Source organism: Xenopus laevis, chromosome 3S (genome assembly GCF_017654675.1).
Source record: "Xenopus laevis strain J_2021 chromosome 3S, Xenopus_laevis_v10.1, whole genome shotgun sequence".
In the NCBI taxonomy this organism is placed as follows: domain Eukaryota; kingdom Metazoa; phylum Chordata; class Amphibia; order Anura; family Pipidae; genus Xenopus; species Xenopus laevis.
Window position 1 is genome coordinate 5751212 of NC_054376.1, and position 15236 is coordinate 5766447.

At 42.5% G+C, this 15236-nt stretch overlaps 1 protein-coding gene across 1 annotated transcript; it reads left to right on the forward strand.

Moving 5' to 3' along the window:
* The first annotated feature begins 5400 nt into the window (after positions 1 to 5400).
* Positions 5401 to 6789, forward strand: fbxl14.S (F-box and leucine-rich repeat protein 14 S homeolog). The gene has a single exon (NM_001090376.1). It carries the CDS (start codon positions 5449 to 5451, stop codon positions 6649 to 6651), a length of 1203 nt encoding a protein of 400 aa, NP_001083845.1. The 5' UTR covers positions 5401 to 5448; the 3' UTR covers positions 6652 to 6789.
* Positions 6790 to 15236: the final 8447 nt, after the last annotated feature.

Below are 15236 nucleotides of genomic sequence, written 5' to 3' on the forward strand. Positions count from 1 at the left end.
AACAAGAAAGAAAAAACACACAAGAGTTGTTCTTGATCTTATCAGATTTTCATCAGAACTTGACAGGGTGCTGGGAGTTGTGGTTTAAGGGTCAGTCCACACGAGCAGATTTGGGGAGATCAGTCGCCCCAGCAACAAATCGCCTCTTCTTCGGGGCGACAATCTCCCTGAACTGCTTTCCCCCTGCCCTCCGCTGGCTAAAACGAAAATTGCCTGCGGCAATTCACACATGGCGCTTTGTTTTCCGAAGTCGCCCAAAGTTTCCTCGTGAGGCAACTTCGGACGACTTCGGAAAACACTAGACGTGTGTTGGCACAGGGTGCTGGCAGCAGAGAGGCTGATTTAATATCCAGACACAGGGACCTCAAATATTAGAGTCCCACAGGTATGGGACCTGTTATCCAGAATGCTTGGGACCTGGGGCTTTCCGGATAATGGATCTATCTGTAATTTGGATCTACTAGAAAATCAGAAAAAGGAAATCATTTTTAAAAATTTGAATTTTTTTGGATAAAATAGAGTTCATGGGAGACGGACTTTCCGTAATTCGGAGCTTTCTGGATAACGGGTTTCCTGGATAACGGATCCCATACCTGTATTAAGTTTTATGTTGGGCTGTGCTCCAGTTTGAATTTTAGCAGCTATCTGGTTGCTAGGGTCCAGTTTAACTTGGCAACCGAGCAGTGGTTTGAAAGAAAGATAGGAATATGAATAGAGGAGAGCCTATTAGTAGGGATGCACCGAATCTACTATTTTGGATTTGGCCGAACCCCCGAATCCTTCGCGAAAGATTCGGCCGAATACCGAACCGAATCCTAATTTGCAAATGCAAATTAAGGGTGGGAAAGGGAAAACATTTTTTACTTCCTTGTTTTGTGACAAAAAGTCACGTGATTTCCCTCCCCGCCCCTAATTTGCATATGCAAATGAGGATTTGGTTCTGCCGGGCAGAAAGATTCGCCTGAATCTGAATCCTGCTGAAAAAGGCTGAATCCTGCCCAAATCACGAACCGAATCCTGGATTCGGTGCATCCCTACTTATTAGAAAGGTTGCTAATAAAAAGTAATAACATTAAAATTGTTTTAAAGCAATAGTTTTTTTACCCCTATTTAAAGGTGGAAAGAGTCAGAAGAGAAAGGCAAATAATTAAAAAAAACTGTAAAAAAAAAAAAAAATGAAGCCCAATTAAAAACTTGCTAAGAACATTCTATAGCTGAAAACCATATGATAATGGTATAGGGTTTAAAGTTGATGGACAAGAAGTAATAGGAGCAGATGGGAGACCAGGGACATACAGGGAGCAACGAGAGGAGTGGAGAGAAAAGGAGACAAAGAAAGGCTACAGGAAGTGAAACAGAAGGCAAAGTACAGTGGGTGACAATGAAGTGAAAAGGGAATGAGGAAGTGCAAAGGAAGTGTAAGGAAGGAGTCAGGAAGTGAGTTGGGAGCAAAATGTAACACTGGGGTAGGAACAAAGCAGAATGTAAAGGATCCCAAACAGGATGAAGGGCTTTAAATTCATTACTGTCCAAGATTGGCGGTCATTACGGTAGCCCCCTGGTGCCAAGAAGGTGCCACAAATTAATACTCAGTACCAGTCCGTCCCTGTTTGTGTCCCAAGGAATGTTTTGTGAAATCTTATATAGTGAATAAAGTACCCCTTATTGTAAAATATAAGGATATTATAAGTTACTAAAGAGTTCCATGACCATATAAAAGCTCGAGGCCGATGGGCGAGTATTTATTATACAGGTCCTGGAACTCCGAGGCGACTTCTAATATCCTCATATTTTACAATAGCTGGTACTTTATTATTTATTATAATACACAAGTTTTAGTGATTCATGTGACAAAAATGACATCACTACTCACTGTTTATAACTGATGACATCACTAGTCACCGTTTATAAGGATGTAAGATATTCATGGCTCTTGTGTATTATATATATATATATACAGGTAATATGTGTTTCATGTGCTGTACCTCAGGCCCCAGAAATTTCAATCATCACTCCACTCACGTCAACCGACTCCACTGCTTTCCTGGGCTGTAGTGATTAGTGTCCCAGACAGGACGGAGTTAATAACAGGGGGGGGCAAGCAGTTGTGTTTGTTCTACAGCTCCCCCCCCTCTTTATTCCCTGTTCTCCCTCCAGTGCTAAAAATAAAGGCGACAATTCTCACGCTATGGAGCATCTCCCATTTAGCAGAGCAAGCCTTGGCACTCCAGCTGTTGTGGAACTACATCTCCCAGCATCCCCATCATTATTATTCATATGCAGCTGTAATACAATGAATATTATCCCCCCCCCCGTCTATTATATTCAGGTGTGAAAGGAATTCTTGGGAACGGTTTCCTTTAACTGGGAATGTGCATCTAAATACAGTAACGAGTGCAAGCTAAAAGGGTCATTTATCAACACTGGGCAAATTTGCCTATGGGCAGTAACCCATGGCAACCAATCAGATTGCTGCATTCATTGTCCTACTTGCAGCTGCCTTTAAAAAGCTAATCACTGATTGGTTGCTATAGGTAACTGCCCATGGGCACATTTTCCCAGTGTTGATAAATGAGCCCCAGTGAGAGATGATGTTTTAAAGCGATAGTAACAAATTACATGCAGAACTGCCAAGTACCCATCCTGATCTAAGTCTGCAGCTGGGGGAGAAGGGGGGTACTGATGGGGGCGAGGGCAGAGCTGGGAATGTATTTTACCACCCTGGCTGGTAAAAATAATGGTTGATCCCAATGTTATTTATAGGAAAAAATATATAAATATATAGGAAGGCCGGTATTTTTTTCCAGAAAAGGTGGCAACCCTAAATGTGATGTTGTCCCGCAGCTCTCCTTTACTGAAGGTTCTTGTGGTTGCTAGGGTAACACTGACCTTAGTAGCCATATTCCCTGGTAAAGACCAAGTTGAAGAGAGGGGGGAGAGCCATTTAAACGAACGGAAAATTGCTTCATTGCCAAAATGATGTCTACATCCTGAATGATTAATGTAAAGTTCAATGCTCCTTTGTTTTTACAAAGGGGGGACTGTGTTTTGCATAATGTAATATTGGCAGCTACAATTCCCCAGACCTGACTTGCCGGCTGCTACTTAAAAACACAGTGATCAAAACTCCTCCATTCCCCCCTACTATAGCAACTTGCAGCCACAAACTCCTTCCCTGGTGAATTTCTGCATATCCCCACTAGGGGGCAGCATCAGCATTAGTTCTAGTGGAACACAACTCTAGCTTTGGGTTGACTGACAGCTTCTAGGACTTGGGATCATTCTACTGAAATGAAAAGAGGAAAAAGGGATTTACATGGATCACTAACCACCAGATTGGTGTAGATACAGCGACAGCATATTTATTGCTTCCCTGCGGACTGTATTTAGCAGCTTCATTAATCTGGCTAATGGAGCAATTGCATAGGACTCAGTACAATAAGGGCTCTATGGGGAAGCTACCTCCTTCCTCTTGTGTGACTTGAAGGGTAAGTAAACCTTTAAAACAAGTGAATGTAAAATTGATGAGAGTGATATTCTACGCACTTTTGTCATTTCTATTCATTATTTATTTTCTTTTGATTCCAAGATATTAAGGGATAAAGGGTAAATAGACAGGTCACCTGAAGTGAACTCTAGCTGTACCCTCCCCCTCCATTACCCTTTAAAGGATAAGTAAACCTTTAAAACAAGTGAATGTAAAGTTGAATGAGAGTGCTATTCTAAGAGCATTTGCAATTTAAACGTATTATTTGTTCAAGATATTAAGGGATACATGTGCTGTTAATATGAATGAATTTTGTTCCAACAGCGCCACCTGCTGATCAGTTTCTGACCAGTCTGACCACCAAGTAGTTAAGGAAGTTGTCAGGAGAAAGAAAGAGGCTGCTCTGATGTTCTTCTGCTTAGGAAAACAATTAGAAACCTTTCTCACATCTTTCCTAAGCAGAAGAACATCAGAGCAGCCTCTTTCTTTCTCCTGACAACTTCCTTGACTACTTGGTGGTCAGACTGGTCAGAAACTGACCAGCAGGTGGCGCTGTTGGAACAAAATTCATTCATATTAACAGCACACGTATCCCTTAATATCTTGGAATAAAAAGAAAAAAAATAATGAATGTGCTTAGAATAGCACTCTCGTCAATTTTACATTTACTTATTTTAAAGGTTTATTTACCCTTTAATATTATATTTGCAATGTCTATTCCTTCTGTACTACTAAGGTATTGGCTAAGCACACATGCTACCAGTTCTATTTAAAGGGGCTGTTCGCCTTTGAGTTAACGGATATACTGAGACAATTTGCAACTTTTGAGTTATTTCGCTTTTGCAGTTTGCCATTTCAGCCATCTGGTTGCTAGGTTCGAAATTCCCCTAGCAACCATGCACTGATTTGAATAAGAGACTGGAATATGAATTGGAGAGGCCTGAATAGAAATAGGAGCAGCAATAACAATACATTTGCAGCCTTACAGAGCATGTGTTTTTTTCTAATGGGGTCAGTGACCCCTCCTGTTACAAAGTTGGAAAGTCAGCAGAAAAAAGGCAAATAATAACTATAAATAATGAAGGGCAATGGAGACGTTGCTTAGAATGAGCCATTGTAGATCAAGGACAAGTGAAACAGTAAAGGGGAGCCACTAGTTTAAAACTACAGAATTCATACACAGTTTGTCCAGTAGAGGGCGACAAATAGTCAAGAAACAGATATAACAATCCTATCAGGCTAAATGGCTTTATTTCTATGTATTTCTATAGCGCCCACGTGTTCTACATTCTTATCGGCTCTTTAGATCACTGGGACGCTCTGTTAATACATAGGGCTGCAACAAAGTGGAACTCGAGGGAGGCGCCACTTTGAGCAGTTAAACCGGAAGGAAGCAGGAGGCACAATTAGCGAGGCACCAGCTCGCGAGAGCGTCAGGGACAAAGAGAGCGCGACAGCCCCGCCTACTACTTCCTCGGCCACGCCCACACGTATCTCAAAGTCGCCGCCGGAGGAGTAGGCGGTGGTTAAAGAACGCAGGCAAATGGAACTGCGCATGCCCATCGATAAGACCGATTCAAATTCTTCCCATTCGGACGTCTTCGCCTCCTGTCGTGTTTTAGAGAGGCCGCGTCGCTGAAGCCAGACTCGCTGACTGCGCATGTGCGGCGCTGGCGCCTCCGCCTTGTCTGAGTGCGGCGCCGCGCACGCTTTCGGCGCCGCGCACGTTCTTTAATGTTAACGGACCAGTGAAGCTCTCACAGAAAAGAAGCCGGAAACTTTCCCCGCGGGGCCCGACGGGAGAATGTTGCTTCACAGAGACGGAAAGGGCTGAGGTAACGGGGTGTAGTCGTGTCGGAGAGCGGGAACTCCCTCACATTCCCGCCGCCTCCTCCTCATTCACCGGGGACTCTCACGCGGCCTACTCCTCCTCAGGGGGGCTATGGTGGGCTGAGGTTGCTATGGAGACCCACATCTCGTGTCTGTTCCCGGAGCTGCTGGCCATGATTTTCAGTTACCTGGACGTGCGGGACAAGGGTCGGGCGGCTCAGGTTTGCGCTGCGTGGCGGGACGCGGCCTATCACAAGTCAGTGTGGCGGGGGACCGAGGCCAAACTGCATCTCCGCCGCGCTAACCCGTCGCTCTTCCCCAGCCTGCAGGCCCGAGGCATCCGTAAAGTGCAGATCCTGAGCCTCCGGCGCAGCCTGAGTTACGTCATCCAGGGCCTCCCCAACATCGAGAGCCTGAACCTGAGCGGCTGCTACAACCTCACCGACAACGGCCTGGGCCACGCCTTCGTGCAGGAGATCGGCTCGCTGCGGACGCTCAATCTGAGTCTGTGCAAACAAGTGACGGACAGCAGCCTGGGCCGCATCGCTCAGTATCTGAAGGGGCTGCAAGTGCTCGAGCTGGGGGGCTGCACCAACATCACCAACACCGGCCTCCTGCTCATCGCCTGGGGGCTGCACGGACTCAAGAGCCTCAATCTCCGCAGCTGTCGCCACGTGTCGGACGTCGGGATCGGTCACCTGGCCGGGATGACCCGCAGCGCCGCGGAAGGTTGTCTGAGCCTGGAGCAACTCACCCTGCAGGACTGCCAGAAACTCACCGACCTGGCCCTCAAGCACATCTCCAGGGGGCTGCAGGGACTGCGAGTTCTCAACCTCAGCTTCTGCGGGGGCATCTCAGACGCGGGGCTGCTGCATCTGTCGCACATGGGAGGACTGAGAAGCCTTAACCTGCGCAGCTGCGACAACATCAGCGACACGGGCATCATGCATCTAGCCATGGGCTCCCTGCGACTCTCTGGACTGGACGTCTCCTTCTGCGACAAAGTGGGAGATCAGAGCCTGGCCTATATCGCCCAGGGCTTGTATGGACTCAAATCGCTGTCTTTATGCTCGTGTCACATCAGCGACGACGGTATCAATCGCATGGTGCGACAGATGCACGGCCTGAGGACCCTCAACATCGGCCAGTGCGTCCGCATCACCGACAAAGGACTGGAGCTTATAGCCGAGCATCTGAGCCAACTGACTGGCATTGACTTGTATGGCTGCACCCGCATCACCAAGAAGGGGCTGGAGAGGATCACACAGCTCCCCTGTCTTAAAGTGCTTAATTTAGGGCTCTGGCAGATGACGGAGAGTGAGAAAGTCAGGTGAGGGCCCGCTATGTGGTCCTCCTCTTCCAGGGATGAGGGACTCTTGTGACTGATACATCATACTGCCTGCTGGGGCCCCCCTAATGAAGTGCTGCCAGGGCCACAGGGTCTGGGGATGTGGTGTATTGAAAAAAAAAAATAATTTCCGTTGCGGCTTTCATTACTGGAGACTTGTTGGTTGTCCAGGACCCTTTCCTGCTGTAAGATCTGCCTACACCTGAAATACCCCTTGCCTAAAACCCCCATTAGCCAATTAGGCAACCCGATGGGCTAATGTGAAATGTCTGGTTTTAGGGAACGGTTTAGCAGGTTATTGGACTGTCACTAGTATCTGTGATGACCAACTGGTTCCCGTGGAATGTGCAGCCTGTACTGAAGGGGAGGGTTTGTTTTTCTAGAACTGCGGTTTTATATTCAGCAAATGCCTAACGTGTTAAAGTAGGAAAAACTGCCCTTGATCATCTGCCCCCACCATTCCCCCCCAACTCTGGTCTCCAGCGACACACAGGTTAATAGGACCCCACCGTTAACATTTCCTTTTGATTTTCTTTATTATTAGTGCAACTTCCCAGCAAATCTGAAATGCTTTGTGCCGCCATTCCCCTGTAACTTATCACGCACTCCCTTCCCCAGAGTTGCAGGACATTCCCCATTTCTAGAGCCCCCCTCCTGTCATTTCTTAGCATTGTCAGATTTTTGTTTCCCTTTTGAAATGTACCCCTTCTATCTTGCTACCTCGTTTTTTCCTTTCTACGCCCTAAAAAGTTGGGGAAAGTTCAAATAATCGTTATTTTTGTGCCTAGACTGGAAATTCCAACCCTACGGGTTCTTAATATGATAACTTATATTTAAGGATTTTACTGACTGGCTCTCCCTTTGCAGCACCTCTCTAGCTCCTGCTGGACTACAACTCCCAGCATTCTTCTCGAAGTTGTGTACCAGAAGTAGCTATGGAAACGCTGGATATTTCTGCTTTAGCCTTACCATAATGGTAAGGAGGGCAAAAGTGGATATTTTCCTCTGTTTTTAGATCCATTGATATCTGTCACAATGACTTTTTTTTTTGGTGTTAAAGGGGAACTGAAAATTTAATACAAGCTTCCTCATACTGAATTAAGAAACTTTCTAGATACTATCAATTAAAAATTCTGCATTGTTTCTGAAATAATCAAGTTTATTATCACTATCCCTCTCTCAGCATCTGTTTCTCTTCATTCTGTCTTCATGCAGCAGTTGGGTGTCAGGTGAATGATCCAATATATCTTATAGGGGGGGGATCCCTCGCCTAGGAGATGTATTAGAGCTCATTCAAATTCCAGTACAAATAAAATCTAACAAAATAACTTTTGCACAAATCCTGCATGTAGAGAGACATGATGTCTAATGATTTTAATAGTGAGCTCTAATACATCTTCTAGGCAAAAGGAGCCCCCCTATAAGATATATTGGATCATTCATCTGACACCCAACTCCTGAATGAAGAGAAACCGATGCTGAGAGGGGAATAGTGAAGATAAACCTTGATTATTTCAGAAACGGTACAACATTTTTAATTGGTTGTATTTAGAAAGTTTCTTATTTCAGTATGCCGCAGCTTATATTTAATTTTCATTTTCCCCTTTAAGTATCTAGTTAAAAAGTCTTGAAGAACAATAGAAGGCTTGATGTTGTCAGGTGGTCATGATTAATGTGACATGTTCAGTGAACACTTCCCCCTTTTATTGTCCCCCCCCATTTGTTGCTTATGAACATTCCATTCTTTCCCATATCTGCACTGCAATAGGCCAATAAGGTTCCATCTTTTCTTAAAGGATGAGTAAACCTTAAAATAAGTGAATGTAAAATTGATATGAGTGTTATTCTAAGCACTTTTGTCATTTACATTCATTATTTATTTTCATTCCAAGATATTAAGGGATACATGTGCTGTTAATATGAATGAATTTTGTTCCAACAGCGCCACCTGCTGGTCAGTTTCTGACCCGTCTGACCACCAAGTAGTCAAGGAAGTTGTCAGGAGAAAGAAAGAGGCTGCTCTGATGTTCTTCTGCTTAGGAAAGATTTGAGAAAGGTTTCTAATTGTTTTCCTAAGCAGAAGAACATCAGAGCAGCCTCTTTCTTTCTCCTGACAACTTCCTTGACTACTTGGTGGTCAGACTGGTCAGAAACTGACCAGCAGGTGGCGCTGTTGGAACAAAATTCATTCATATTAACAGCACATGTATCCCTTAATATCTTGGAATAAAAAGAAAATAATGACTGTAAATAACAAAAGTGCTTAGAATTACTCATCCAATTTTACATTCACTTATTTTATAGGTTTACTTGTACTTTAAAGCCACCTGACACTTTATTTACATACCCCCCATGTTTATCTGAATTGCCCTCCAATGCATTCAGTGCATGTATAGAACTTTGGAACTGACATTAAATCTAAAATCTGAGCTCTTGCCACCAGTTGGCATACAGAATTGGGCACAATAAATATATATATATATATATATTTATATGCAAGCATCCGTTGTCACCCGTTCACTATCCCTTCATAAATAAGTGCACCTTGAAAACTTTTATAAAAACTGGGCACACATGCTATTACTGGTTTTGCTTTTTTTTTTTTTTTTTTTTTATAAAGGGTCTGATCATCGCCCACCTTTTTATTTCATGGGGAGTAACTCCTTTTAGTTTAGTTTCGACTTGTTTCAAATTTTTTAAAAGAAAAATTTTTTTTTTTCCTTAAGCATCTCCACAGCTGGACGTCACTTAGAAATGTGCCGAATTTCATTGTACTGTGTGAATTTGTACAAAGAGAAAAAAAAGTCCTCTGAAAACGCTTTATATTCTTACAGTTAATGGTTAAAAACGGATATTTATATAATAAACGAGGAAATATGATGTATGTTTTTGAAGAAAAACCTGCATGCGTGTTTTTTTTTTTTTTTTTTAATTAAATGTGTGAATTGATCAGAGGGTCGTGGAAATGATGGGGGGTTTCAGTTCTCCTCTTAGAGGATTTCTAAATGTTACTGCTGTGTATAGCTTTAAATATTACTGTTGCCATGGAGCAAGTATACTCTTAAAGGACATGTAAACCTACATATTGCTTCCATGTATATAAGTTGGGCATATCTTCCGCACCCAAGCCACATTATCTGTACTGCATATACCCCTCCATTTGCCAGCACCATTACATTTTCTTAAAACAAATAGCAGCTTTCACCCGGCGGCCATTTTCCCTCTGACACGTCATCAGTAACATTGAGACATGTATGCTGTAAAGTTCATGCAATGCACAATGCAGCTTTACACAGGCACACCATACATTGATAAAAAGTTCTACTGGAGTTGAGCAGTGTAACGGTTAAGCAGAGCTTGGGAGAGGTGGTTAGGAGAAAAAAAAAATAGGATCTGACAGCTAGAGCAGAGTTTCTATGGGAACCAGCAATGTCTTCATTGGCTTAGACTGGAGGGTGTGTTTAGTAATCTGAGCTGAGAAGAACTGAGCATGCTCATAAGCCAACAGCCAAAGCAAATTCCTGAGGGAGGGGGCAGAGTGGGTTGGAGGAGAAGAAGGAATTCTAAGTGATAAAGGAGAATTACTGTTAACTGCCACTCTGGTTGTGAAAAGGTTATCTAAAGATTTCAAAGAGGCTGTTCACGGATTACATTTTTGTCGAGGGGCTTTATATGTCCTTTAAAGGACAAGTAAAGGTAAATTCACTAGGGGTAGCAATCTGTTGGACACCCCCAGTGAATTCAATTGCTACTTTTTTTTTTTTATTTTAACTTTAAACTGGGAAAGGTAACAAACATGGGTGCGCTGAGCTGCTTCAACCTGCCCACTGTTATTACAGTATATATGGTTTCCATAGAGCAAGGACCACAATACAGGTATGGGAACAGTTATCCGGAAACCCGTTATCTAGAAAGATCCGAATTACGGAAAGCCAGTCTCCCATGGACTCTGTTTTATCCAAATAATTCCAAAAGGTGGTTCATCTTTAAGATAACTTTAAGTATGTTATAGAATGGCCAATTCTAAGCAACTTTTCAATTGGTTTTCATTATTTAGTTTTTATAGTTATTTTCCTTTTTCTTCTGACCCTTTGCAGCTTTCAAATGGGCGTCGCTGACCCCTTCTCAAAAAGCAAATGCTCTGTAAGGCTACAAATGTATTTATTTCTACTTGGTATTCCTTGTCTTTCTATTTAACCCCTCTCCTATACATATTCCAGTCTCTTATGGTTGTTAGGGGAATGCTATGGTTGCTAGGTGGATTCTGGATAACAGGTCCCATACCTGTACCAGTTTTTTTTTTCTCTTAAAGGACAAGTAAATGCAAATTCACTAGGGCTGCCAGAATGTTAGCCACCCCCATTCCAGTAAATTAATTTTTTACACTTATTCCTGGGGTTTTGTGTTCCTGTTAGGGGCGGGTGAAAGGCACCAGCTCACCTGATGTACCAACATATCTTCACTTTTGCAGGTGTCCCTAATGCAGAGCTAGACTTTTTACTGAGCATGTGCAAGTCCTAAAGAGTTTCAATTGGTCATCATGACTTATTTTTCATAGTTTTTGAATTATTTGCCTTTTTCTGACTTTCCAGCTGTCAAATGGGGGTCACTGACCATCTAAAAAAAAAATGCTCTGTAAGGCTATAAATGTATTGCTATCGCTAGTTTTGATTACACATCTTTCTATTCAGGCCTCTCATTCAAATCAATATATGGTTGCTAAGGTAACTTGGACCCTGGCAACCAGATGGCTGAAATTGCAAACTGGAGAGCTGCTGAATAAAAAGCTAAATAACTCAAACACAAATAATAAAAAAGCGAAACCAATTTCAGCAGCTATGTGGTTGCTAGGGTACAACTTACCCTATCAACAAGGCAGTAATGTGAATGAGAGAAAGGAAGATACTTTGGCATGGAGCTGAATAGAAAGATAAGCAATAAAATAAAAGTCGTAGAGCAAAAATTTGTAGGTTGCTGGGAGTCAGCGACCCCCCATTTGAAAGTTGCAGGAAGGCAAATAAAAAGTTGCTAAGAATAGGCCATTTTAAAACACACTAAGCGGCATGTTTATCAAAGGTTGAATTTGGAAATTCGTGTGAGTTTTTTAAAAACTTCCATAAATTCTAAATTCGACCAATCCAAATTTACTTTAAAAAATCTAAGTTTTTTTAAACGCAATGAATGGAATCGAACCAAAAACTCAAATTGAATTTGATTCCAATAAAAACTTGAATGTCAGGAGGCCGCAAACAACTCAAAATTGATCCCTGGACCCCTCCCATTGACTTAAAGGAGAAGGAAAGCTACAGAGGCAGTTTATTGCCAAAAGATTAGCCACAACAGTGAAAGCTATAAGACTTATATTTATTCTGCAGAATGCTTTACCATACCTGAGTAAACAGCTCTAACTGTCTGTTTGTTTAGGATAGCAGCTGCCATATTAGCTTGGTTTGACATCACTTCCTGCCTGAGTCTCTCCCTGCTCACTCATAGCTCTGGGCTCAGATTACAGCAAAGAGGGAGAGAGGATCAAACTGAGCATGCTCAAGCCCTAGCCCTGGAGGTTTAAGATGAAAACAGGAAGTCTGATACAGAAGCCCATGAGTACACAATAGAAGGAAAGAAATGTGCTGTTTCTTTTGACAGAGGACTCAGAGCAGCATTACTTTGAGGGGTTACTGGTGGATTTATATAGACCTTTCTGATAAAGCTTACTTACTTTTAGCCTTTCCTTCTCCTTTAAACATCAATTCAGTAGGTTTTAGGAGGCGAATAGTTGAATTTGAGTTCTTAAAAGGCCAGAGTATGATAAATGTCGAAAATCTAATTTTTAAAAAGAATTTGACAGTTTTGACCATAAAAAAACTTAAATTCTACTTTTCAATTTGACCCTTGATAAATCCGCCCCTAAATGTTAACTGGAAGGTGAATTTCCTCTTTTATAGGCAACCTGCCCCTACAATGAATCCCACACAAATTCCTTCCATCCTGTTATGTATATGAATGTTTAAAGGGGAACTCCACCCATAAACTTGCAATTCCATTTCCCTATTCCCCTGCTTAGCGGCCTGGTGAGCTCAGCTATTCCGGTTTCTATAAATACCTTTTCCCTAATGTCCCAGTGCATTGGATTGGGACAGTGTGAGTTGGCCTGGGGCCACCAGTAGCCACTTTGAGTTTGGGAGGGGGGGAGGTTGGATGTAAAATGCTAAAAGGATTCAGCCATTTTTCAGGAAAGTTACAAGTCCCGCCCTCCACCCACCATCATGCAGCCATGCATACAGAATCCTTACTGTGTGTGTGTCTGGGATGGGGGTCGCTCCCTTCCTTTTCAGCCTTCCCCTCCTTCTGCTGCTGCTCAGAGCTGCATTCCAGCTAATTGGAAGGTGAATGACATGCTCAGCTTTAACTCTTTCAATTTGGGAGGGGGGTCGCTGATGGGACATCATTTAATTATCTTTAGACTTCAATTATACCCCTATAAATATACAACTCCCAGAATCCCACATAGGAAAATTCAGGCCTTGTATCTGCCATGCCCAAAACATGTCCTGTATTAGAGGCTGTTTATAAAATATAGCCCAGAAGGAGGTTTGGGTTAAATCTGATGTGATTTATTTTTAAAGGGGAATTTAACCTCAACTTAAAGGGGCAGTTCACCTTTTAATGAGCTTTCAGTACATTTTTAATTGCCTTTTTTTTTTTTTCTTGTTTACAGTTTTTGAATTATTTGCCTTCTTCTGACTGTTTCCAGGTTTCAAATGGGGGTCACTGACCCCATCTAGGGATGTACCATTCGGCCTTTTTTCAGCAGGATTCTGATTCGGCCAAATCCTGATTTGCATATGCAAATTAGGGGTCTGAGTAAAATCACAAAACAAGGAAGTAAAAAAATGTTTCCCCCTTCCTACCCCTAATTTGCATATGCAAATTAGGATTCGGTTCGGTATTCGGCGAATCTTTCGCTAAGAAAATCTGTCAAATGGGGGTCACTGACCCCATCTAAAAAGCAAATGCTCTGTAAGGCTACAAATTGATCACTATTGCTACTTTTTATTACTCCTCTTTCTATTCAAGCCTCTTATTCAAATCAATGCATGGTTGCTAGGGTCACTTGGACCTTAGCAACCAGACGGCTGAAATTGCAAACTGGAGAGCTGCTGAATAAGAATAACTCAAAAACCACAAATAATGAAAAATGAAAACCAATTGCAAATTGTCTCAGAATATCCCTCTCTACGTCATACTAACAGTTAATTTAAAGGGACAACCCCTGTTGCATGGGACAGTGATCCAGAGAAACAAGCACAATAACTAGGATTATTGTTTCTCTGTACTCTGTACGTCTGATGAATATATATTTATTTGTCAAAAAAAAAATTATTTAAAGGGGTTGTTCACCTTCCAAACACTTTTTCAGTTGAATTGTTTTCAGATTGTTCTCCAGAAATAAAGACTTTTCTCAATTATTTTCCATTATTAATTTTGCACCATTTAGTTGATACGTTTCTCAGCAGCATCTCTGGAGTATCAGCAACTATTGTATCAGCTGCCTGTAATGAAACCCAGAGATTCTGCTCAGCAGGGACAAACATAACAAATGTATCAACTAAATGTATCAATTTGGAACAGTTTAGAGGGTCGGCGACCCCCCTCGCTCCCAGAGCAGCTTTAGAAAGGTGAAAAATTAGACTTACACTTCAATATTAGAAAAACGGCCACACATAGAAAGTCGTTGGAAAAAGTCTTTATTTCAGAACTGTCTGAAACCGACTGAACTGAAAAAAAGTATTTCCCCATTTAAAGGGGAAGCGTAGTAGTATAGTAGTGAATCATTTGTGCATTTATTATCTTGCACAGGGATCAGTAACTTAAAAACGACAAGATAACTGCAATAAATGTATAACATTATGACTTTTACGCTATTAGTAATACTTCACTTTAAAGGGGAAGGAAACCCTACAAATGAGCCTAGGGCCCCATCCCCAGAAAAGACCAAGCTAAGCAGCGGGGTTCGTGGCAGAGCTCTTGGGAAGTCTCTATATTTTTAAGTAGGGTTCTGCGCCATGCCCACTTTATTCACCATCACTCCCTCCATCCCCTATATTAATTTGATTGTCGCTTCAGCACACTTTGACCCAGAACTGCAGATCAATTTAACCCTTTAGTATCAGCTGAGAATTAAAGGGAAGGCCAGTAAAGGGCCCCACTCACCCTCCTGTATAAACAAGTTCCTCAAGCAGTGAGACGGGTATATAATTAGCAGCGGCTTGTGATCAGGATTGTACAGGGGGCTACGCAGGCCTCTGTTTATATGAAAGGGCCCACTGAGATCTGTGTTTTTACAGGCACCGCAACTCAGCCCCCCTGAAAGGTATCCCAGCAGCATTACGTATGCACGTCTGTCACTCAGGGGCCCACCTTCCTTGAAGCCGTGCAACATAAAAAGGGAACATTAAAGGGAAAATATTCTTTATTCCATTCCCTATACATTCTCATAAGTATGGTGGGAGGGCAATAACAAAGAATCCCAAACACAAAGCATTGCCCCCGGGACAAGAGTCCTGCATC